The sequence below is a fragment of the Grampus griseus genome (genome assembly GCF_964374135.1).
Source record: "Grampus griseus genome assembly, chromosome: 4".
Taxonomy (NCBI): domain Eukaryota; kingdom Metazoa; phylum Chordata; class Mammalia; order Artiodactyla; family Delphinidae; genus Grampus; species Grampus griseus.
In genome coordinates this window covers 117,762,396-117,785,259 of record NC_138997.1, presented here as the reverse complement: position 1 = coordinate 117,785,259, position 22,864 = coordinate 117,762,396, and the positions used below count along the sequence as shown (strand labels likewise).

The 22,864-nt window shown below is 38.2% G+C and overlaps 1 protein-coding gene across 18 annotated transcripts in view; it reads left to right on the top strand.

Moving 5' to 3' along the window:
* Nucleotides 1-1,596: 1,596 nt before the first annotated feature.
* Nucleotides 1,597-22,864, top strand: part of CAMK2D (calcium/calmodulin dependent protein kinase II delta) — a gene marked incomplete at its 3' end in the record, with an annotated part of 272,940 nt that continues 251,672 nt past the window's right edge. For all 18 annotated transcript variants that reach the window (XM_082652994.1, XM_082652992.1, XM_082652998.1 and 15 more), the window contains exons 1-2: nt 1,597-2,032; nt 3,645-3,739. In XM_082652994.1, coding sequence (XP_082509120.1) covers nt 1,968-2,032; nt 3,645-3,739 — 160 coding nt within the window. In that variant the 5' untranslated portion in view covers nt 1,597-1,967. The remainder of the gene's footprint in view (nt 2,033-3,644; nt 3,740-22,864) is intronic.

Below are 22,864 nucleotides of genomic sequence, written 5' to 3'. Positions count from 1 at the left end.
AAAACAAAAGGCAGTAATTTGAAAAAGACCATTTCACAACTCTTTCGGTTTTGGTCTGCTTCTAAGTTTGCAATTGCATAGTTTATTAAAGACAGAGGACTGGAAGGAAGGCCCACGGGTTGTTTTAGCACTCAGCAATTCTCCTATTTTAAATGTAATGGATAGTTTTTTTCCTCGTATTTACTGTAAACAATGACAGATATGCTAATAAATAGCACGTGTTCTTGAACTTATAAAGTGATTTTTCAGATAGCCATTTACGGAGTATACTCAGGTGCCACAGTCCCACCAGATCTTTGAGCATACAAGCAAAGCACGCACGACCTCGCCTTTTCCTTTTTCCTTTTGCAAAGCGAAAGGCACTAGACCTGTTCACGTGATGCGAGTGACGTCAGACCCTACCAGGTCGCGTGACCGACACCCAACCTTCCCACTACCCCGCCCCCGCCGCCAAGCAGGAAATCTCGCGAGAAACCGTCTTACTATCAGAACTCACTGAGGTTACAGGGGAGTTTACTCTGTAGGGAAGGTGTGGCCCCGTGGCGGAGTTTTTGCTTTCATTCTGTTAACATTCATGGCCGAAGCAAAGGCCTTTGGGGATTGCCAGAGTCTGAGCAACCCAACCTAGAAAACGGCGGGGGGATGTGGAGAGTGAGGTGGCAGTCATATCAGAAGTGAAACGTGGCACGGCGGGCGTCGCCCCTCGCCGAAGAGGCTGCGGGAGAGGGAGGAACCCCGTGCTGGGCTCCTAGAAGCAGGCGGCGTGGCTTCTGCTGGGTGGGCCCGAGCATCACCGGGAGGTGTGGGAGGCTGGGACCCTTCTCTGGAAACAGTCGACTACCCACATCCGGCCCCCGCTGTGTCAACACGGAGCCGCGCCCAGATGAAGCGCCTGCACCCCTCGCCCTTCTACCTAAGGCACCGCGGCTTGCGCGCCGGCGGGGGTCGGTCCCTAGAGCCCGGCGCCCACAACCCGGCTGGGGGCCTCTGCGACCCCCGGCAGCAGCCCTCGGCAGTCCACGAGTTACCCCACATATTCCCGCTAACTCAGCCCTACATTTAGGCAGGAGCCTAATTGCGGGTTTAACTAATTTTGACGTCTCGCCTCATTCACCTAAACCCTCTCCCGGCTTCTCCCCCGCACATCCTCCACCCACCTGGTCTCTCCCTGGACAGCTCTGCGCGTGTGTGAGGCTCGGGGAGGGAGGAAAGGAGGGTGGGAAAGGGACAGTGTTAGAGTCGCTAGCAGGAGGTGTGGGACCAGCAAGAGGAGGCTTCGTGAGGGAGGGGGTGCTGCCAGGCTCCGGGGAGGAGGCGGAGGCCTGGGGACAGCAGACGAGGCTTCGCCCGAGCCCAGCGCTTTTTCTTCCGCCGCGCAGTCTCGGAGCGGCGTGGGCTCGTGGGGAGCGCGAGGCGGCCGAGGTGCCCGCGGTTGGGAGGCCGGCCCTGGCGCACCCCGCGCCCGCGCCTGCTGACAGCTGCAGCTGGGCTCGAGCTGTCCGCTCCCGGCTCCGCGGCCTCCGCCCCCTCGGGCTCCCTCCCCTCCGCCTCTACCCCTCCTGCTCCGGTGCGGATCATTTCGCAACTGCTCGCCTCTCGCCCCGTGCCCGGCTGTTTTTCCATTTCCCAGTCCCTCTTCTTGAGTACTTTGCCCCTGCATTTGAGGAGAGGGGCTGGAAAGGGGGCGGGTGGAACGACCGGAGGAGAAGAAGGAAGCGAGGCCCGGAGGAGGAGGAGAAGGAGGAGGATCGGCGGACCGTAGGGAGGAGACCCCACGCCACCCTTTCTGGTCATCTCCCCTCCCGCCCCGCCCCTGCGCATACTCCCTCGCCGGCGAGCTACTTTCGGACGAGGAAAGTGAGGGCGGCTCTGGGTGACAGCGCCGCGGGACTAGTCCTGGGGAAGCCGCGCGTCTGCTCGCGTCTTGTCCGCCGCGCTCCCAGCCAGGGGTACAGCCCGGACCCAGGATGGCTTCGACTACAACCTGTACCAGGTTCACGGACGAGTATCAGCTTTTCGAGGAGCTCGGAAAGTAAGCGCCTTTGCCGGGCACCCTCACGTCCCCTTTCCAGCAGAGGGCGGGTCGCGTTACCCCCGACCCACCGGCCTCCCGCGTGGGGCGAGGGAATTTGGGAGACGGGAGGAGAGGGAGGAGGGCCCCTGGTGTGTCAGCTCGGAGGAAGGTGCTGTGTTAGTAAGAGGAGGGGACAAAGAGGGGCAAGACCTTCCACCCCGGCTGTGGCCCATTGCGATAATCCTTAGCCCACCTTCTCCCGCTCCCCCCACCTTTCTGCACCAGAGACTTGGTGGATTTACGATCCCTGCAGTTGTAGCTGTCATCCTGAGAAGTGTGCGAGCGTGTGTCTGTGTGTATGGAGAGGAAACAAGAACCCATGTAAAATGCAACATAGATCATGTTTTCTGTAAATAGAGATGCCGCCTGCTTCGCAGGCGTGTCGGCCGTACGACCCACGTACGGATGAGAACTCGCTGCCACAGACGGTGCCATATTTATTGATGCCGAAAGTTCAACTTGGCGTAGAGTCTATTTCGCGTCCAGTAGTTGTTCTGTCCAGGAAAAGGGCCACCCCAAGGGACTCGAACCCCTGTCCCATATCCACGATTATTCTTTGCACTAGATTACTCGCTGATCATCATCCTTCCTAGGATTTACGTGTACATCTTCGCATTCTCTGGGAGGATTTATATATACAGGCAGCGGAAAAGCCCTTTGGTGACCGGGAGAGAGCTTCCCAAGGGTAGCCCATCGTTGTGTAAAACGACCTCCTACACCTGACGGGCAGAGAACTATTGTACTTGGTGATGTTAAGGAAGGGGACAGGAGACCTACTGAGAACCTGTGCAAAGAATCTAGAGGCCGAGCCGTGAACGTTAATTTATGTAGCATCAAACCCAAACCCAAATCCTCTGTCGCTAGTTTCGAACATTGCTTAAGGAAGGGGCGCGTTTCTGTGTGTGTTGTTGTTTTATACAGTTGAATTAAAGGACATGTAAATATCTTTTAAATGTAATGAAAATCATATCCTTATATATTTATGTTGTCTGCTGTTAAAACATGGAGAATATGTCGGAAGAGCAGCTTAATTCAAACTCTCCCCTCCCCCAGCCCAAAACAGGGCACAGTGAAATCACCATAGCAGGATTTGTTAACCCCCACTCAAGTGTTCCTAAGACTTATTTTAATGAAAACAATCACCATATTTACCTACTTGGAGCCACATTAATTTTATTTTTTCCTACTAAAATAAATAGGCAGCAGATTTTTTGCTGCTCCGTCTCAGCTCTGCTCTTTGCAGGGTTTCTTCTCAGAGCATTTGGTGCTGTGTTAGCGTGAAGTGTAAAATGTTTTCAAATTTCATGTGCAAACAAGAGCCGTCGTAATTGGCAGTTCTTTTCATTTTGTTGATTAATAATGTGTGCTCCCAGTTAATGAAATCTAATTTTATTCTTCAACATTAAAGAGGGTCTCAGTTTCCAGGAAGAACGGTTCATTTTCTGGATATTACTTTATGGTATACTGATATTTGACAGTTCACTAAATTCAATAAAAATGCTCAGATGTGCGTTTTTAATAGAATATCAGAGCTGATTATATTGATGACCTGCTAATTATTGGTTTTCAGGGGGGCATTCTCAGTGGTGAGAAGATGTATGAAAATCCCTACTGGACAAGAATATGCTGCCAAAATTATCAACACCAAAAAGCTTTCTGCTAGGGGTGGGTATTTTCAATCACATATATATGTTACTTGTGTATTTGTCATGTTGGTTGTTTGTTCTGTTGTATGTTGGTTCTGTTGTATGTAAATATGTCATTTAGTTATACTTGTAGCCTTAGGTATCATATGACATTTTGCGATTATTTCCTTCCTGAATGCCTCTTGGTCTGTACAGTTTAAAAATAAATGACCAAATACAATTGTTATTTGATAAATTGTTATTAAAATGCTATCTGTCCTGTGAGTAGTAGCATAAATAACTATTTTAAAGCAAATAAATATCACTAAGTGCATTTTGCCTTTAGCTCCCCTGTGAAATAACTTTCAGAAAAACCCTGGAATGGAAAAATGTAAGTCTCACAACTGTCATTATTCCCTTTTGCTTTTGAGAGGAAAAATGGGTCATAACTCAGCTGAATCATATATTTCAATTGTAGTTACACTTGAACTTAATTCATCAAGGTATATTTAACAGTAATGGCGTTGGGAGGAAAATTTTATGGTTGCTATATTCTAGGAAATTCAGCTTGATTTTGATGTTTCTGTGTGCAGTTCAGACCTTTACTGGATCATCTGCAGTAAGGCTTCTCACTCATGTAATGTATTTTACACATGCTTTATAACCGCAAAGGTAATTCGTACTCATAAAATAGCTGTTGACATAAGCAAAAAACTTGGAGGGGCCTCATTGCATTCTTTTTATTTTGTTGAACTCATGCAAAAGTACTTATACTGAAAGGGTAAGCATTCCAATTATTGTGAGCACGTGTCTAAGGTGTTTCCATGGGAATTTATGGCTTGATGAAATAAAAATGAAATTAAAATGAACAAAATGCCATAGTGTAGGTCCATTACAGTGACCTGGTTTATTTTGAGTAACGAGAGAAAAAATTCCATTAGGGTTACTTTTCCTTTAATTTGTCTTCTAAAAAGTGTTGCTTTCTAGAGTATCCTGGTATCATTGTGTCTGTCTCTGCCATGATTTTTTTTTCTCTTTATTGCAGATTCTACTTTTAACGTGTACTTTAGATTTAGGTTGACGTTTCAGTTTATTCATTTAAATGGGATTTTGTTGTGATTTCCTTCACCTGATTTTAATGAGTCTGAGGACGGTCTACCTGTTAAAGTAACCCGCACCATAGATTCAGGACATGAGAACTAACGAGAAGCACGTTATGCTCAATTATGTTCCCTTTCCCCACTTCTCTCTCCTCCACAGAACATCTTTAATGGTAAAGGAGTTGCTAGACTGTAAATGACATTTTAGTGTTAAAAAGAAAAAGGAAAAAGTGTAGTCAGATTTTTTTCGGTGCTTATATAATTTCTTCCTGTGTGCTAGGTACTTTTGGCAGGAGTGGGGTATCAGTTCTTTTGGAGGCGTTACAACACCTATCCCATATCTTTCAGTGGCTTTAAATTTTCTCTCAAAATAAATCAGTCTGTGCTTCATGTTTACTAATTTCTTAGTTAGAATCATCCCTTTTCGTCTACCGCAGTTCATACTACCTACACCAGGGTGGCAAATACGCCTGTCTCTGCTCACATACATTTTATTTTACTTTCTTTTGCCTCGAATGGGTGGAAGATAAGTCTTCTCTAGCCTGATGGGACTCCTTCTCCCTGTTACTCTGCTGATGTTTCTCACCTGCTCATACTCTGCCTTAGAGAACAATCTACTCCAAAGCTACCTTGCCCCTTCTGGATTTAATGATCCTTATTGTTCAGATTACATTTAGGGAAAGTAGTTAGGGTGAAGGGCTAACATGCATGCTTCTTGTTCTCCCTTTGCACTTTTCTTTCCTGTGACTTTGGGCAAGTTTCTTAACCTACTGAAGAATGAGGTGAAGAAGAAGGTGTGGGAACTAGATGCCCTGGATTTAAATTATGATTCCCCTACCTATTATTTGTGTGATCTTGGGCAGTTTACATATTTTCTATGAGCCTCAGTTTTCTCATCTGTAAAATCAAATAATAATTTAAGCCTCTTATAGGGTTTTTGTGACAAGTAAGTGAATTAATGCAGTATAGAACAATGCCTGCTATGTAATATGCATTAGGTGAATATTGGCTGCTATTACCTCATTGGGTTGTTGTAAGGATCAAAGGAAATTATTTGTATGACAGAACTTGAAAATCATAAATCCAGTGGCAGCCTTGATTTAGCTGTGAGAACCCGGGTTGAATCTTGGTTCTACTATTTAGTGTACTTAGTATTGTAGATTTGGTTCGGTCACTTAACTTTTCTTGGTCTCAGGTGATTCTTCAGTAAAATGGGGGAAAAAAATCCCTATATGGTATTAATGGGCTGTTTTGAGGATTCAGTGAATTTTATGAGAACTACTTCTTAAAAAGTGCAAAGTGCTGTGTCAATTTTACTTATTACTGCTCACCTATAAAATACTATCATACTTTTCCTTCAAAATGTTCAATTTATTTTATATTGTCACACCAATTAGAGTTGTTTATAGAATATTTATACCTTTGAATGTATACATTTGTTAAACCTATACTGATAGTAAGCTATAAACTCTTAATGGGAGAATATACCATGCTTTCATTTTTTAGTATCACATTCTACAGCATTGAGGACATAGTAGGGGGGGCTCAGTGCAGAGTGACTCGAATCAAATGTGGCTATTAAATGGTGTGTAAAGGAGTTAGATACCTAGTTCATTCCTAAGAACAAGCAAATACTGGATGTAAAGAAGTCTGTAAGGTAGTATACTAAGAGCAAGTGCTTAAAAATATGAATTCTCCTTTCAAAGCACTCCCTTCCCAGAAGATAATGATCTGAAAAAACTTCTTTTGCAGAAAAAAATTTAAAGTAATTTCCTTAAAGGGAAATGTAGAATGAAATGCAAAACAGCATTTTTTCACCTCAAGGTAATGACTTTTTTTTTTTTTGATTGCATATGGCAGTTTTTGTGGATCATGGAACTTTTTTGTGCAAATTTTTGTTTGTATTATTAGAAATGCCATACCTCTGTAAATCCAAGTTTTAAGCCTATTTGTTTTAAAGACTAAGCAGGTCCTTCAACTCCATTAAATAATGTTCTTTAAGTGTAACATTACAACTGAAAAAGAAAGGCCATTGTCAGTACATCTAAGACCATGAGGGAATTGCCAAAACTTTGGCTACATTCCTGCACAAATTTGCACCTCCAGCTATACTGTCACCCATGTATTTTTCTGTGCCTAGATTTTAATGGATTTCCAGCAGACAGTTTCAGTTGCATTTCCTCTCAGCTGTTAGTCACACACAGCATATTTGGGAGACTCAGAGTCTGTTGAAGAATTTCTTTCCTTTTGCGTTAACACGTGCATGCAAAGAGCATTCATACTCTTTGCATGCACTCTGTTCATACGTTCATACAGTACTGATCACATAGATGAGCACATTCATATATAATTTGGCTTGTTTCTAAAATAAAAAATAGTGTAGAAATGTTTCAGTCATCTGATATTTTATATGTAATTTCTGTCCTCTAAAATTTTTTTTGTTAGCTAGGAATAGAAGGTGTGCTTAGTAAGTGGTGGATAGTGATAATAGAATTTTCTCATATTATTACCATGACAAGTAGAAATTATATCATTTTGATAAATTAGGTTAGTACTTAACAAATGCTAATTTACCCTTCTCTTTTGATATTTTGTCGATTTTGACATTTTTATAACTGTAAGGTACTGTCAGATTATGTAAAGTCCATGAAGGACTGTGATTGCAGTTCAGAATCCAGTGGACTGATGGTTCTGGTGGCAGATGTCTTTGGAAACAGTACATGTGACTTATTTCACGTTTTAAAGCCTCCTTGTGGTAAAAGATTTTTGTATGTTTTTGATCATTAGAAACCACTTCTTATTACATAGAGTCTGTGATATACCATAAGTCATTGTTTTGTAAAATATTATAAATTACAATAGAAACTTGAAATAATATATGCGATTACAGGTATATTTTACCTCTGTTGCTAAAGTTAAAATGGGGTTTCATTTTATATTTCTGTAAAACTTCAGATATAATGCAAGTAAACTTTGATTTTGCTAGTTTTGTTAATTCCTAGATTGGTATTACTAGACCATGAATCAGGACTTTATAAACTGTTTTGACCATGTACAGAAAATTAGATCTCAGCTGTGAAATCTGAATATTGCATGTATGTCCCTAAGTAGTCTTATTTATGTTATAATAGGGATGTCAATAACTAACTCTCGCTACACTGTTTTCTTTTTTTGGCATCCAGGCAGTCAAGAAATTACTGTAATTTCTCAATTTCGTGGTTACTTGTCTTGAATTGGAAGTAGAACTGAGACGATATAGGTGAATCAAGTTGTTCTGATTATACATTATTGATTTGGCAATTTAGAACTAATTGGGCAAATGATACTAACTTTTGAAAAATTTCTTGGCTCAAACAATATTTTCAGAAAAAATTAGTAAATCATTTGATTTTCGTACATGGAATCTCTACAACTCTTCAATTATTGAGACCCAAAGTGGCATGTATCATCCTTATCATTTTAGTGTCCTTTGGTTATGTTTAGTTGTATTTACATTTACGTAGGCTTTAATATTAAGTATTTATTTTTCTCTTTTGGTGAATAAAAATATTATTGATATTCAAAAGTAGGAGATAGAAAATAAACATGTATATCTGTATTTCCAGGAAATAATGAAAATAAGTATTCCAGCATCATTAAATAAGGCAAACTTAGGGAATGTGGTTGTCAAGTGCTTCACTGTGATGGTTAATAACTCGTATAACCTCTACCTGACTGATCATTCAGTAGGAATTGAACACCCTGAGAACCTTGATTGTTTATACATTTAGATTAATACTTTTCATTTCCATTGAAATATTGAATCAATTCAATATAAAAACTAAAATTTAGTAATTACTTTTTATGAGTTTTTCAATGTTAACAATCATGAATTACTATAAAGCACATAGTAGGATTTTCTTGGACATTTAACTTCTTTTGTTAACTCAAAGTTTAATTTTTAAGTCTTTTCCTTGGGCTTATACTGAGGTAGGCCAACTCCTAGTGTCTCTAGGGCTGGTCAGTATTTTTTTTAAAAGTAAATACTCATTTATTGGGGTATAGTGTGTAGAGTTTTTTTTTAAATAAATTATTGGCAATTGGTTAATGATTGTTTACATGGAAGGCTATTTTAAAGCTTTTAAATTATAGTAGTATCATTTAGTAAATTGTACTGCGATATATTAAATGGAGTCTTAGCAAAATATTTTTACTCTAAAATCTAATACCTTTATAATTTATATTTTATACTGCTTTATAGATTACTAAGCACATTCACAAAGATGACCTCATTTTGTTTTTATTTGATAAGTATTTAATGATTAAAATTATTAAACTTTACATATCTACACAAATAGAGAGCACAGAAGACATAAATGGTGGCATAAGTCTAGCATGAATAAAGTGCCGTGGATTTTCAAAGGAGGGAAAGATTATTTCTGCCCAGGGAAATGAGGGAAGGCTTTTATATAATATGGATTTAAATAAATATTTAAAACCATAATGCAGATGGGGCTCAAGTACCAAAGTCTAAATAAACAATTTGGAGAGAGTGTTCAAAATAGTTTAGATATCTGATTATAATGAAAATTTTATTTTATTCATATGGTATGTTTATTGTGACTATTAGTAAGACGTTATTTTTGTAGTAGGAAATTTTTTAGGTGACAAAATTCTTATGATTCCAGTTAAAGTAGATATCACAATACTAAGGTGAATTCATAGACCTTTCATCTGCCATAACCTGTCTCTTACCCTAGGATGGGGAAACTGGTAGGTTTGGAGGGGAGAGAGCACAGCTCTGTTTGTTGTTAGGTTTTGATTTTAAATATCAACTATTATAATTATACACAGTCACAGAACAACATCATCATTGACTTTTTTTAGTTAGGTGAACCCTTTTTAATACTACCATCTCCTTTTAAGACACTTTATTTAATCCACACTGCAGCATTCAGATAGACAATGTTATCTCCATTTTTAAATAGTTACTAAGAGTTACTCTGAGTTACTAAGAGCCTCAGTGTTAGTAAATGTTAGAATCAAGAATTTCAACCCAGTTTTCTCTGGCTCTAAAGCCTGGATCTTTTCTATCATCACATCCCGTTGATTGCTGTTACAGAGAACTTATCTTAACCTTTCTGTACTGATCTGTATGTGCTTGGCTCATCTTCCTACTAAACTTCAGGTTCCTTTATAAAAAGAACTATGCCTTATATACATCTTTATAGTCCCAATGCAATGTATGGAACTGAGTATTTATTGGAAAATATATTTGGGGTTCCAACTTGTGAGAGAAGATAGTGTTTTAATTGCTGCATTAACATAAGATCAAAATGAAGTTTCAGAAGGCCTCACCATGCTCTTTTGTGAAAGGAAAACAATGTAGTGAAAAATCTTTTTAAAATGGTAGGAAAGGGGGCTTCCCTAGTGGCGCAGTGGTTGAGAGTCTGCCTGCCAATGCAGGGGACACGGGTTCGAGCCCTGGTCTGGGAAGATCCCACATGCAGCAGAGCAACTAGGCCCGTGAACCACCGCTACTGAGCCTGCGCGTCTGGAGCCTGTGCTCCGCAACAAGAGAGGCCGCGATAGTGAGAAGCCCACGCACCGCGATGAAGAGTGGCCCCCACTCGCCGCTACTGGAGAAAGCCCTTGCACAGAAACGAAGACCCAACACAGCCAAAAAAAAAAAAGGGTAGGAAAATAATTACAGAAGAATGAAATATTTTGGTGAACTTAATTTATTAACTGATTAACATAAAGTTCCTTCTTTATGTTAATAAAGAATAAAAGGATTACTTCTTCTAAATGATTTACTTAAAACTCAGCTCTTAGCCAAAGCTCAGAGAAACCTGCTCAGAAAGGCATTCTCCTCTACCTCATCTTGTTAGACCAGTGAAGAATGGAAGACAAATGTGTGTTTCGTTGTTTCTTCTTGGACAGCACTGTTGTATGTGTCAAATTCATACAGAAGTATGGCAACTGAAAGAAAAATACAAACTTAAGTTTTTTATTTGTTGGAAAAATAACTCGTGGGTATAGCAAGTAGTATAAAGATATATATAATATTGTTATGTAATATTTATATACAGTTAATTGTTCTACCTAAGGTTCTCTACTTTTTGTTAGATTGCACAGGGATTAAAAGAAATTGTTACATAAAATTTGATATATGCAATTATGCATATTTAATTATAAAACAGTAATCAAGCACCTAGTAAACCTCCGCCCAACTTAATAATTAGAACATTCCCTTTACTTTTGAAGCTCCTTGTGTGTTCTTGCTGATTCCCATCCCTTGCCTCATTCTAAGAGTTAATCACTACCCCTAACTTTTTTGGGAGAGCTACCTCTTTTATTTCCCTATACTCTGGGACTTTTTAATTAACTGGTTGATCTTAGTCGATGAATCAGGTGCCAATGGAAAAGCTATGCACTTATTATCTAGGTAAATTGTATTTTATTTTGAGTTGTATGTGTTTAAATCATGGAATAAACTGCATTAATTCTCATATATTAGTATATAATCTTACCCTTTCCCTTAAGGCTAGAGAAGGCTTAAATTACTTGGAATTTTTTTAGTAACAAGAAATTCCTTTTGAAGAAATTTCATTTATGATGATGTGTACACATTGAAATCAGTAAGAGTAAGTTGTACAAAACTAATTTATTAAAGTTAAATGTAGTAAGTGAAAATCAGATTTTTATTCTATCTTATAGGGAAGTTATAGAGAGTTGAGATATGCCACATTATGACATTAGTGTTTAAATTAAAATTTGATGTTTTGGTAAAGAAATACTTTTGCAATTTTTGGAGGCTATGTTATAGATAACTTAAATTTCTGCTGAAGTGTATTCACTAGTAATCCAGGCCCAAACTCTCCATGTGCCCAGTGGACTCGCCAATTTTCCCCTTCTGTGAATGGCACCATAATTTCCCCAGGCTCTCAAGAAGGCTTAATCCCTTTCTTTTCCTTAACCAGTCTTTCCCTTAACCTGTCTCAACTCCTTTTCCTTCTGTTCTTTCTCACCATTCTAATTTGAGCTTTCTTTTCCTCTTCATTCAACTCTTTTAAATAGCTTCTTACACAGGTTTTCCAGCTGATAGTTGCAACATTTTTAATTCATTTAGTCACCTCATCATTAGACCTCTGTACCCACTGTGCTGAGCATTTGATCAGATCTAGAGATGGACGTGAAAGGTAGAGATTCTGCCCTCAGGTATTTCATGGTCTTTTACTGTGGATGCTGACATGGTAAATACAGTATATGGAGCTTTTAAGGGCTGTAATAGAGGTATTCACAGGGCCTTCAACGGAGATATGGTTGGAGGTGGTTGGTATCACAGATTTCATGAAGAGATTTATGTGTGAGATTGTGTTTAGAATGATAAGTGAGCCTGTTAGAAAAAAAAAGGAGAAATGGCTGGCCAGGCAAAGTAAAGCAGCATGTTCAAAGGAAGGGAAAAAGTCCGGCTCCACCCTGCAGGTGGAATGAGTACACCTAGTACTGTTGAACTCCTCTCTCCTTTAAGACCCCGTTCAGGTGCTGCTTCCTCCAGGAAGCCATCCCTGACTTCCTCTCCATCCCTCCTTCCCTTCTCTAGCCAGATGTGATGATTTTTCTCATCCTTTGAGTACCTTTTTCATGTTTCTTTAGGAGCTTGTCACATCTCTCCCCTTGTATTGCAGTTATTTATGTTGTAGCTTTCAATCATCTTGTGGACATTTTTAAACTTATCTTTGAATTTGTGCCTGGCACAGTAATTACAATATTGCATATACTTGTCAATGTTTGTTGCATGAATGGACAAATGAATGGGTGAGCAAATAAGATTCTGTCTTTTGAAATAGACCTCTGATTAACAGAGTCCTATGACAGATAAAATAAATGAAAATTGAGCTAAGGTTTCATGTCAGGTGGCATTCACTAACTGAATAAATTAATTCTCAATTATTCACAATTCCCTAATTATTCCATTAGCTTTCAGATGACAGGTTATTCATTGGAAAGCATTTTGTATAATTCAGTAAATTTTTGAGCAACTACATACAAATTCTCATTGCTTTTTTTTTAAACCGTGTAATGTAAAGTGGCTCAATAATAAGGGGTGACATTTTCATTGTGTGTCCATCAGTATCACTTCAGTAATGTCAGACTCATGTCATCATTAAATTTTTAAAACATGTTTGGATTTTAAAATTTTTGATCCATTCTCCAGAGGTGGTTATTTTTTCACTTAGCTTTTAACAAAGCTCACTTTAAAAAGCATTTTGGTGATACTTTATAGAGTTTTGGATACACAAATCATGGATATTATTTGCTTAGAGTAATTATTTGATTTTTTAGTAAAGGCAGTTAGAGGCTGGCTGTTATAATTGCTGTGTCTGTCAATTCTGAAACTTGGTGGAAGGACTAGGAAGTGTACTTGTTTCAATATTGGAAAACAACACATATTTTAGAGCACTTATTTGTGTTTCCTCTTCAAGGAGCTTTTCTTGTGTGATATGTTACAGGAAATTGGGGATTTCACAATTCTATAACTTTACAGTGTATATCATATATATATTTTAGAAAATATGCTCTTTTCATACAAGCGTTTCAATCATATTTTAAAATGGCAATTTAAAGGCCAGATGTGGCAGAAGTGATTTGTGAAATTAGTTCAGCTGAACATTCTGGCCATTTTGTAGAAACTTTATTTATGATGAATCTTTTATTATTTTAGTAAAGCAAATTGTATATGCTTTTTTTTCCGTTGCGGAGCACAGGCTCTGGATGCACAGGCTCAGCGGCCATGGCTCACGGGCCTAGCCGCTCCGTGGCATGTGGGATCTTCCCGGACCGGGGCACGAACCCGTGTCCCCTGCATCGGCAGGCGGACTCTCAACCACTGCGCCACCAGGGAAGCCCAGTGTATATGCTTTTATATTAAAGATTATATATATATTCATATTTGTTACAGAGAGAAATGTATACTTTGGACATACCTCTGAAATACTTTTCAAATTATTTATTACCAACATGGATAAAAACACTTAAAAATTATATAAAAATATATATTCTAAATACAGAATCGGGGAAGTACAGAAAAATAGAAAGAGGAAGACACATTCAAAGTTGTTACCCCAAACAATCACTGTTACTATTTTGTTTTCTTTCTTTTTTTCTTCTTAATTTGTCAGAATACTAGACTAAAATACACAATTTTGTGTCCTGCTTTTTTGCTTAATATTATAAAATTTCCCTGTGACTACAAATCCTTTGAATTACACTTCGCTAAGTAAAACATAAGTTTTAGTATTGCTAGTTTTTTTAAAAAAATTTGTTCTTTGCTATGATAAATGATATGATAGTAAACATTGTTTTGTAAAACTTTTTCATATTTCTAATTCTTAGGGGATATTCATAAAGGAGAATTAATGGGTTAGAGGATTGAATTATCAAAATTCTTGATAAATGTTGCCAGATTGCATTATGCAAATGTTGTACATTTCCACCAGTAACATTTAAGTATGCTAGTAAAACTGAATTTTGGGAAGCATGATTCTAAATTTCAATTTCAATTTAACAAAAGAACAGTTATCTTGTTCCATACCCCCTGCTAGATAAACAAAAGTACAAAGATAAGGTCCTTCATTTCAAGGTGAAATAGATGTGGAGTCAGGTATATTACCAGGCAGGTTGATAAGTGTCACAATCGAAGTATATTATCAGGCAGGTTGATGAGTGTTACAATGGAAATATTTACTCATTCTGGGGTATAAGAAGGTAACTGGGTTGTTGAAAGGTAAGGGAAAACTTACTAGAGGAGCTGATCTCGGAACTGGGTTTTGAAAATGACCACTTTTGAATTTAAAGATGGATAGAAAAGATATAATAGGATATTATTTTAAAAATTAATGAGAAGCAAAGAAATCATTATGTGCCAATAAAAAGTGAACTGGAAAGTATATAAGTATTTTTTAACCCTGAGTGGTCAACTTACTGTATATAAAGTTTCATGAAAGCATGGAAAAATTGATGAAAAGAGATGGACATTTTTTCTTTCAGTGAATCATTTAAGTGCAGCAGGATCTGTTGGAAGGTATTAAATATGTTGGGTTTTGGGGATTTTACAGCCCTGAGTCATTAGGGATGAACAGCTGATAAGAGAGGAATAATAACTTATCTACCTCATATTTTGTTTTATTTAGCTTTGAGGCAAATACAAAAAAAAAAAAATTTGAGTGACTGAGTGAAAGATAAAGGACAGGAGGATAATTAGAGTCTTTTTAAAAAAATCAACCAATATTAAAAGTGCCCTAGGGAATCCCATTTGTGTTTATAAACAAGAAAAACTAGATGGTTTCTGCAGTTGTGATATTGGATGAATATGTTAAGAAAATGTAGGTTTTGGTTCAAAGCCAAAGGTAAGTAAGTTGTCTAAAAATGGTATTGACATTATTCACTCCCTGAATTCCCAGTGTCTAGAGTAGTGCCTGGGATCCTTCACAGATATTTATTGAATAGATGAATGAATAAATGACTCCCAAACTACATCATATTATGATAACATATTAACATATTTAGGGACCCAGAACTTTTAGCAGTTAGATTTGTATACACTATACTCTTTTAAGAAAAGCTCAAAATTAACAGATTAATTCTGTGATATGATATATAATTTAGTACAAGCTGATGGTAGAAAATAGTAATTTATTCCCTTCCCTTAAATAATGGAAAGAAATCTCTCATTCACTTAGAAGACAACTTCAGTTTAAATATTTAACCTCCCTAGCTAGGCTTAACCATGCAATATTTTCCTCCCATTTATTTTTATTTTTAAGGGAACTTAGCATCTATAAAACATTTTAATTTGTAAGATCTCCCCAGTTTTGTTAATATTAAGGACTATGTAACCTGTTGTTTAGAGGGGGGCTATATTGTTTTATTCTCTCTATGTATACATATATGTATATATATATATAATTTATAGTAGAATATTTTTGTTCTGGTGTAGGAGCTTTGTGGAAGAGAAAGCCTTCTATTGACTTCAAAAACAGTGACTCAAGTTGGTATAGTCGTTAGAAAGGGTGGGAAAAATCCTAATTCCAGTTTGCAAGCAGAATTTCAGGGTCAAAGTCTACTGTTATCTGAGTGTAGGCCTCCTGATTTCAGGCCAGTTTTCATTTAGGCCAGTTTTCATTCTAGTAGAATTGGAGAAGGAAAAATAAAAAAGTATCAGAGAACTATTTAACTCCTATAAATGTAAATAGGATTGAGGCCTACTTTCATTAGTATTTATGTGCTTTGGAAATTATTTTTGGAAATAAATATTCTTTGGATTGACTTTGCCCCTGCTTCCTATGTATTTTATGATCAGGAGAAGGGATAAACAAAATTTAATTGTTAACCTTAAGTCTGTTTGAAAGAAAAAGATATCATATCTCATCTTGACAGAGAACCAATTATTGGATTACTTACAGCACTGTATCTGTTTAGTGCTAATAATCACAGTATCTATAATCGGCCAGTGACACAGTATAGAGAAGGCCCTAAGACTTGAACAGGGATGGCTAAAGGATCACTGAGAGCGTTAATCTTTTAAAGTAATAATGATTTTTTTAAATGAAATTAATATCTGTTGACCTTTTGCAAACTTTGAGAAACTATTTTAGGTAGGAGACTTTATGTTTTAGAATAATCTGAACCAACTAAATCCAAATTGAGAGATACCAGTATTAGAAATATACAGTGAACACACACAGAGTCAGTCTTAAAAATAGCACTTAGCGGGCTTCCCTGGTAGCGCAGTGGTTGAGAGTCCGCCTGCCGATGCAGGGGACACAGGTTCCTGCCCCGGTCCGGGAATATCCCACATGCCGCGGAGCGGCTGGGCCCGTGAGCCATGGCCGCTGAGCCTGCACATCCGGAGCCTGTGCTCCGCAATGGGAGAGACCACAACAGTGAGAGGCCCGCGTACCGCAAAAATAAATAAATAAATTAAGAAAAAATAGCACTTAGCTGTGAGAGGATAATTTCTCCTCCATCTAGCATATAAATGTTTCATTCAAACTGTTTATAGCAAGCTTTGGGGAAGAAAGGTGGAGGGAAGTGAGAAATGAGTCTTTTGAAAAATTCTCGTAGCTCACAGTAATGCTTGGTTAGGGTCTTTCATTCAAGGATCTGAGACGTTCCCTAACTGAGTCCCACAGTACTTCTGGAGTGTGGGTGAGGGACACTCGGGGATTCTTGTGCCCAGTGCCGGGAGGCCTGTCCTCCTGAGGGGCATGTTGCAGCTGTTTCATAGTGCACGTCCCATTCCCTCCTGGGCCACAGAGTGGAGGAGCCAGCATTACACAGATGAAATAGCAGAGGGATTTAGAGAGCAAGGAGCGAATTACCTGGACTGCAATTTGGGTAGGTCTCTGGGTCAGTAACCCAATTCCTATAAAAATGTTCTATCTTTAAAACATTTTATATCCTGCTTTTTTATCCCCAAGAAAGTAAAGTCTGTCTCTCTTTTCCTCTGTATGATTATGTACCTTTGGGAGCTTAACATTTCATAATGAAGAATACGATAGCCTATATCTACTCTTGATGAGGAAAGAAAGCAAGGTTAGCATTTTCCCTAAAAGTTGTCAGAACTATTTGCATTATGCCTGGCAAAAGCAAGCTGTAGGAGGCATGAAAATAATAAAATATGCTCAGTTCCCACAAAATAACTGATAGCATGGTTTGGAGACACACATAAATGATTATAGAAAAGATAAAGATGAGTAATAAAACAACGTAGTATGATAATTCAGTGTACCTAGTAGCGCCATTTAGTTGCGGAAGCAAGAAAAGTAACACTGAGGAAGTAGAAGTTAAGATGGATGGGAGGAAGGAAGAAGGATAAAGGACACAGGGGTGCAGAAATGTTTGGGCAGAAGATAGAGAATCTGTGGGAAATCAGGAAAAAAAAAAAGCCTGTAAACATGTGAAGGTCTTTGATTGCCAAGTTGAGAATATTGTCTTAAATACAGTGGTGACACTTTAAAGAGGTCATCTAAGACATTACTGGGCAGCAGTGAGTAAGAAGGATGGATTGGCTTAGAGTGTAAGATACTAAAATTCTGAAATCTTAAGATAATGAAGGATAAGGCTGACTGGGGTTTCAAGTTGAATCATGGGGAAAATTGTAACTTTCATATAACAAACTGAGAAGTCAAAATCAAGAACTGATTTTAATGAAGGAAGATGATGAATTGACGTGTGTTTAAGCTATATATTCAGGTTGAAATATCTAAAAGATCATTGAAAATTGAGCGTGATCCTTGAGAAAAGGACTCGGGAAGCAGCACAGTACACTGTACAGGTTAAGAGCATCTGCTCTGAAATCAGATTGCCAAAGTTCAAGACCTGTCTCTACCAGTTCTTAGTTCTTGTGATCTTGGGTGAACTTAGTAACCTCTCCAAGCCTTGTTTGTTTGTTTTTAATCTATAATAAACTGCAGTAATCAGTTTAGCTGCTATTTGTGACTTGTCTGCACAGAGATGATGTGCTAGTGGAAAAGATCGCAAAGGACAGAAGATAGAAAGGAAAAAAAAGAGAGCCTGGGACAGTGATGTGGGGGAATACCTGCATTTTAATGGATGAAAGGGGGAAGTAGGATTACTTTAAGAGAAGTGATAGGATATGTCAGAAAGGAAAATGCAGTGCTTTGAACTCAGAGAATTTTTGCAAAGGAGGGGATGGCTAGTGATGTCCGATGTTACAGAGAAATAGAAGGAAATGAGGACCAAGAAAAGGCCTTGGTTTCCCAGATAGCAGAATTTCAGTTATGTGAGCGAAGCAGTCACGAGGCTCAATCAGGCTAGTCTGTTATTCATCTTCACATCCTTGTAACTGAGCATGTTGCCTGAAGTATAATTGGTATTTAATAAATATTTGCTGAATGGAGAAAGAACAAAACCTATTTCTTCGGATTAAAGAATAAATGGAGATAACATGTGAAACCTTGCTGGTTTAATAAAATGGGAAAAGAGAGACAGACACACATGCCAAGGGGTAATTTCAGGGATTAACCCAGTCAAGAGAATTAACTTTGGTGATAAGTAAAACTGAAGCTTATTTGAAGGAAGAGGAAAAAGAATCACTAGAGAATAGAAAGACTGATAATGTAAGGGAAGAGGGTAAAATCTGGGAGGTAGAGTCCTGGAGACTTGGGTGTGTGTGGGAAGAAGACCTTCTTCTTGAGGGGGCAGCAGGAGAAGACTGCACAGATTTGTGCAGTCTTAAGTCTTAAGGCATTTGGAGTGGAGAAGAAGACAGTTACAGCCCAGCTGAGAATAGGAGAAATAGAAGTAGGAGTGAGGGCTTAGAACAGATTTGGGGTGGTCTTTGCGGATTGGAGAGAGGGGTCCCCCAAAAGCAGTGTGCAGTGGATCATTAGCAGGTACAGTGAACGTGGCCTTGAATCTAGGCCCAAACTGCCTAGGACTTCACAAGGTGAAGGATTCTGGCACTTTTTAAACATTTAAGGAGGAAGGTTTCTTTTTCTTTTCTGTTTTTTTTTTTTTTAATATTTTCTTTAATTTGTACAACTAGTAAGAATATAATTTAAATCCAACCCTAGATAATAGCAAAAGCCCTTGCTGTTGTCATTCTATTATGTTCTTTCTACGGTACATCTGGCAGGACAGAGGAGGTGGGGAGGAAGTTAGAAAGCAGAAAATTGGGAAGAAAATTTTATTCTACAGGAATGACAGTCACAGTGATACCATTTTGGAATGTTTGGTAGCAGATTTCTCCTTCTACCTGAAAGGGAAGCCTGGGGACTCTTCAGTTCACAATCTATATTAGCTGTTTCCCTAATTTCTATCAATTTTTTTCAATTTCTCTACATAAACAAAAGACTCTGCAGGCAGCTTTTAATGTTTGAGTTATCCATAATTTCATCAGTAGGAAAGCACTGCTTGTGGAGGAAAATTATTACAGATCAGGAATATGAAATAAATATTGTAAAGACAAGCTAGTTCATCCTGGTTGTATTATTACCAACCTTTAATAAGGTTTATCATCACGAACACTCAATTTCATGTGCCTTTGCTTACTTTCTATATGCATATCTCTGGTTCATTGACTATGATGATAAGGACTTTTGGTTTGATAAGTTTTCCCAAAAGCATTGGTATAGTGAATAATTTTCTTAAAAGTTTGTGTCATTTTTCTGTTTGTTTTTCTAAGTTCACTACAAAGGCAATGAATCCAAAGATTGTAATTGAGGTAGATATGATCAGAATGTGTTTCATTTTTTTCTTCTTACATCAAATACTTTTCCATTCCCTCATTCATTTCCCAGTTCTTTCTCCCTTTGCATGTTACTGTGATGTTTAGTATCTAATTACTCCTACTTTTCTCTCCCTCTACCAACTGATTTCCCACAAATGACATTGTGTCTTGAGTTTGGACTTCTAAGTTCTAGAAAAGAAGACATCTTTACACCATTCTGAGTTACTAGCTTTTGTCTAATAAATGGAAATTTGAGGTCTTTTATGCTGAAGTTTTTGTAGCCCTGGATTTTGTTTCTCTAGTTTCCAAGGGATCTCATGTCTTATTTTATCCCCATTACATCAGTCATCATTCATTCACTCATTTACTGAACACATTTATTGAGCAACTACTATGAGTGGGCAAATTTCTAGATTCTAGAAATACAGGTTTGAGCAAACTTGGTATGGGAGAGGCTGGAGGAGCCATTTAAATAGATAAGTGCCATACAGTGCTATGAAGTAAATAAAACAGGGCCATAAGTTAGTGACCCCAAGTGGGGTTACTTTGGATAGGCCTCTCTGAGGACATTAGCATTTGAGCTGAGATGTTAATAATAAGAAGCAAACTATAAGAAAATGTGAGAGAAGAACATTCCAGGCCAAAAGACCAAGGTGACAATGAGCTTGCTAAAGAGTAGGAAGAAAGTCATCAAATCTGGAGTGTAATTAGCCAGGAGGAGAGAAGTACACAGCACAGTGATCTTGGGAGGTGGGCAGAGGGCAGATTGGATAGAGCCTTTTAGCCAATATTAAGGAGTTTGAATCTTATTTTAAAGCAGTGGTAAGCCATATTGAGGATGTGGATCAGGGAAGTGATATGACCAGATTTTGTCTTAAAAATCTCTCTCTGGCTGCCATGTGGAAAAGAAATTGGAAGGATGTGTGAGTGAAAACAAGACTAGTTAGGAGACTGTTGCAGCCTATGGGAGACGTGAAAGTGGCAGTAGATATGGTGAGAAGGATGTATTTTGGAAGGAGAAAATATAGGACTTGCTGGTGGAAAGATTGTGAGGTGTGAAGGAAAGTGAAGAGGCAATGACTACTAGATTTGTAGCCAAATCAACTGTCCAAAGGTGGTGCTGTTAACTGAGATGGGGAGTAGTGGAGTAGAAGTAGATTGGGGTGGAAAATCAAGAGTTCAGGTTTTGCTGTGTTAAATGTGAGATTCCTCATTCCCCAGAGAAACCTCTTACCTATTAGCAGTTATTCCCTGTTCCCACCTTTCCTTCTTTCCCCTGCCAACTCCAGGCAACCACTAGTCTACTTTGGATTTCTATAAATTTGCTTATTCTAGGCATTTTATAGACATATAATCATACATTATGTAGTCTTTTGTGACTGGCTTCTCTCATTTAGCATAATATTTTCAAAGTTCATCTATGTTGTAGCATGTTTTATTGTTGACTAATGTTCCATTATATGAATATACTACATTGTGTTTATACATTCATCAGTTGACAGGAATTTGGATTGTTTCCACTTTTTGGCTATTAGTATAAATAATGCTGCTATGAACACTTGTGTCCAAGTTTATTGTGAAAACCTATGTTTTTATTTATTTTGTATATGTTCCTAGGACTGGAGGAAAATACTGTACACACACAAACACACATTCAAGAAATACAAAATAGTTTATGAAAAAGATAGTACCCTGTAGTGTACTATAGGAATTATTGGTTTACTAACCTGATTAATTTTCATTATAACATATGTGCATGTAACACATAGGTAAGAAAGTATTGTAATTTAGATAGATCTTTTGATGTGTGAAAAAGAAATGGAAGTAGAGTTTCAGAGTAAGAAAGTGAATTATGACCATCTTCCTTTATGTATGAGGAATAGAGACATCATACCAATTCGGAAGGTCTTTGTTTAACCATTATTTTAAATTAGCTGTGCCCAGAGTTGAAAGGAACATCTGTTTCACGTCAAAGAATCATCAATCCAACCTGTCTATTCCTGTATGATCTCCTTACTCATGTCAACTATTACTGGAAAGAATTTGGCCTGGGGATCTTTATTTGTATCATGGATTTTTGTTAGAATATTGATGCAAATGGGTATTTTTCTTTTGATTGAATGGGAAGTATGGTAATATTCTTACACTAGACCCACCCCTTCCTGTTACACCTCTGTAGGAGAGGTGTCTGTTTCTGCACATTACTTGCCAGGCTGTGGCAGATACCCATAGTCTTGTGGACACTGGTATAAAATTTGCTAGATATTTTGCTTTTGTGGTGGAGAGCTGTTTTGAGGAGTGATTGGGGGGGCTGGGGGGTGCTGAGAAGAAGTGGGCTGAAGTTGTCTTTCACTGAAATCCCAGTTTAGCTTGATAATCAGTGAGGAGTTTCCATTTTCATCTTTTAAATTGAAGAGTGAATTTAGGATTTATTAAAGGTCTAAGAATGCTGCCTGTCTTTCCCATGAAATTTGAGTGATGAATTTCAGTTCTCTTTTGCAGCGTTGTATTTTCTTGATCTGGCAATGCAAGATTAACCCATCTGTGGATTATTTTCATGTATTGTGCTTCTAAGTGCTATGAACAGTTTTAGGAATGAAAAAGAACAAAGGAATTTTTTTTTTTTAAGGGGTATGCTAATTCAGTTAGTATTTATGTTTACAACATTAAAAAACCTACTTTGCATTAACGGTGAGACATTTGTTGGATGGTTCTATATTGCCATATATATTTACAATTTGATGGCTATTTCCAACTGAATTGATAAGCATTGTTCCCCACATTACATCTTTCATAAAATGCTTTAATTAGTTTTGAAGACTAGGTT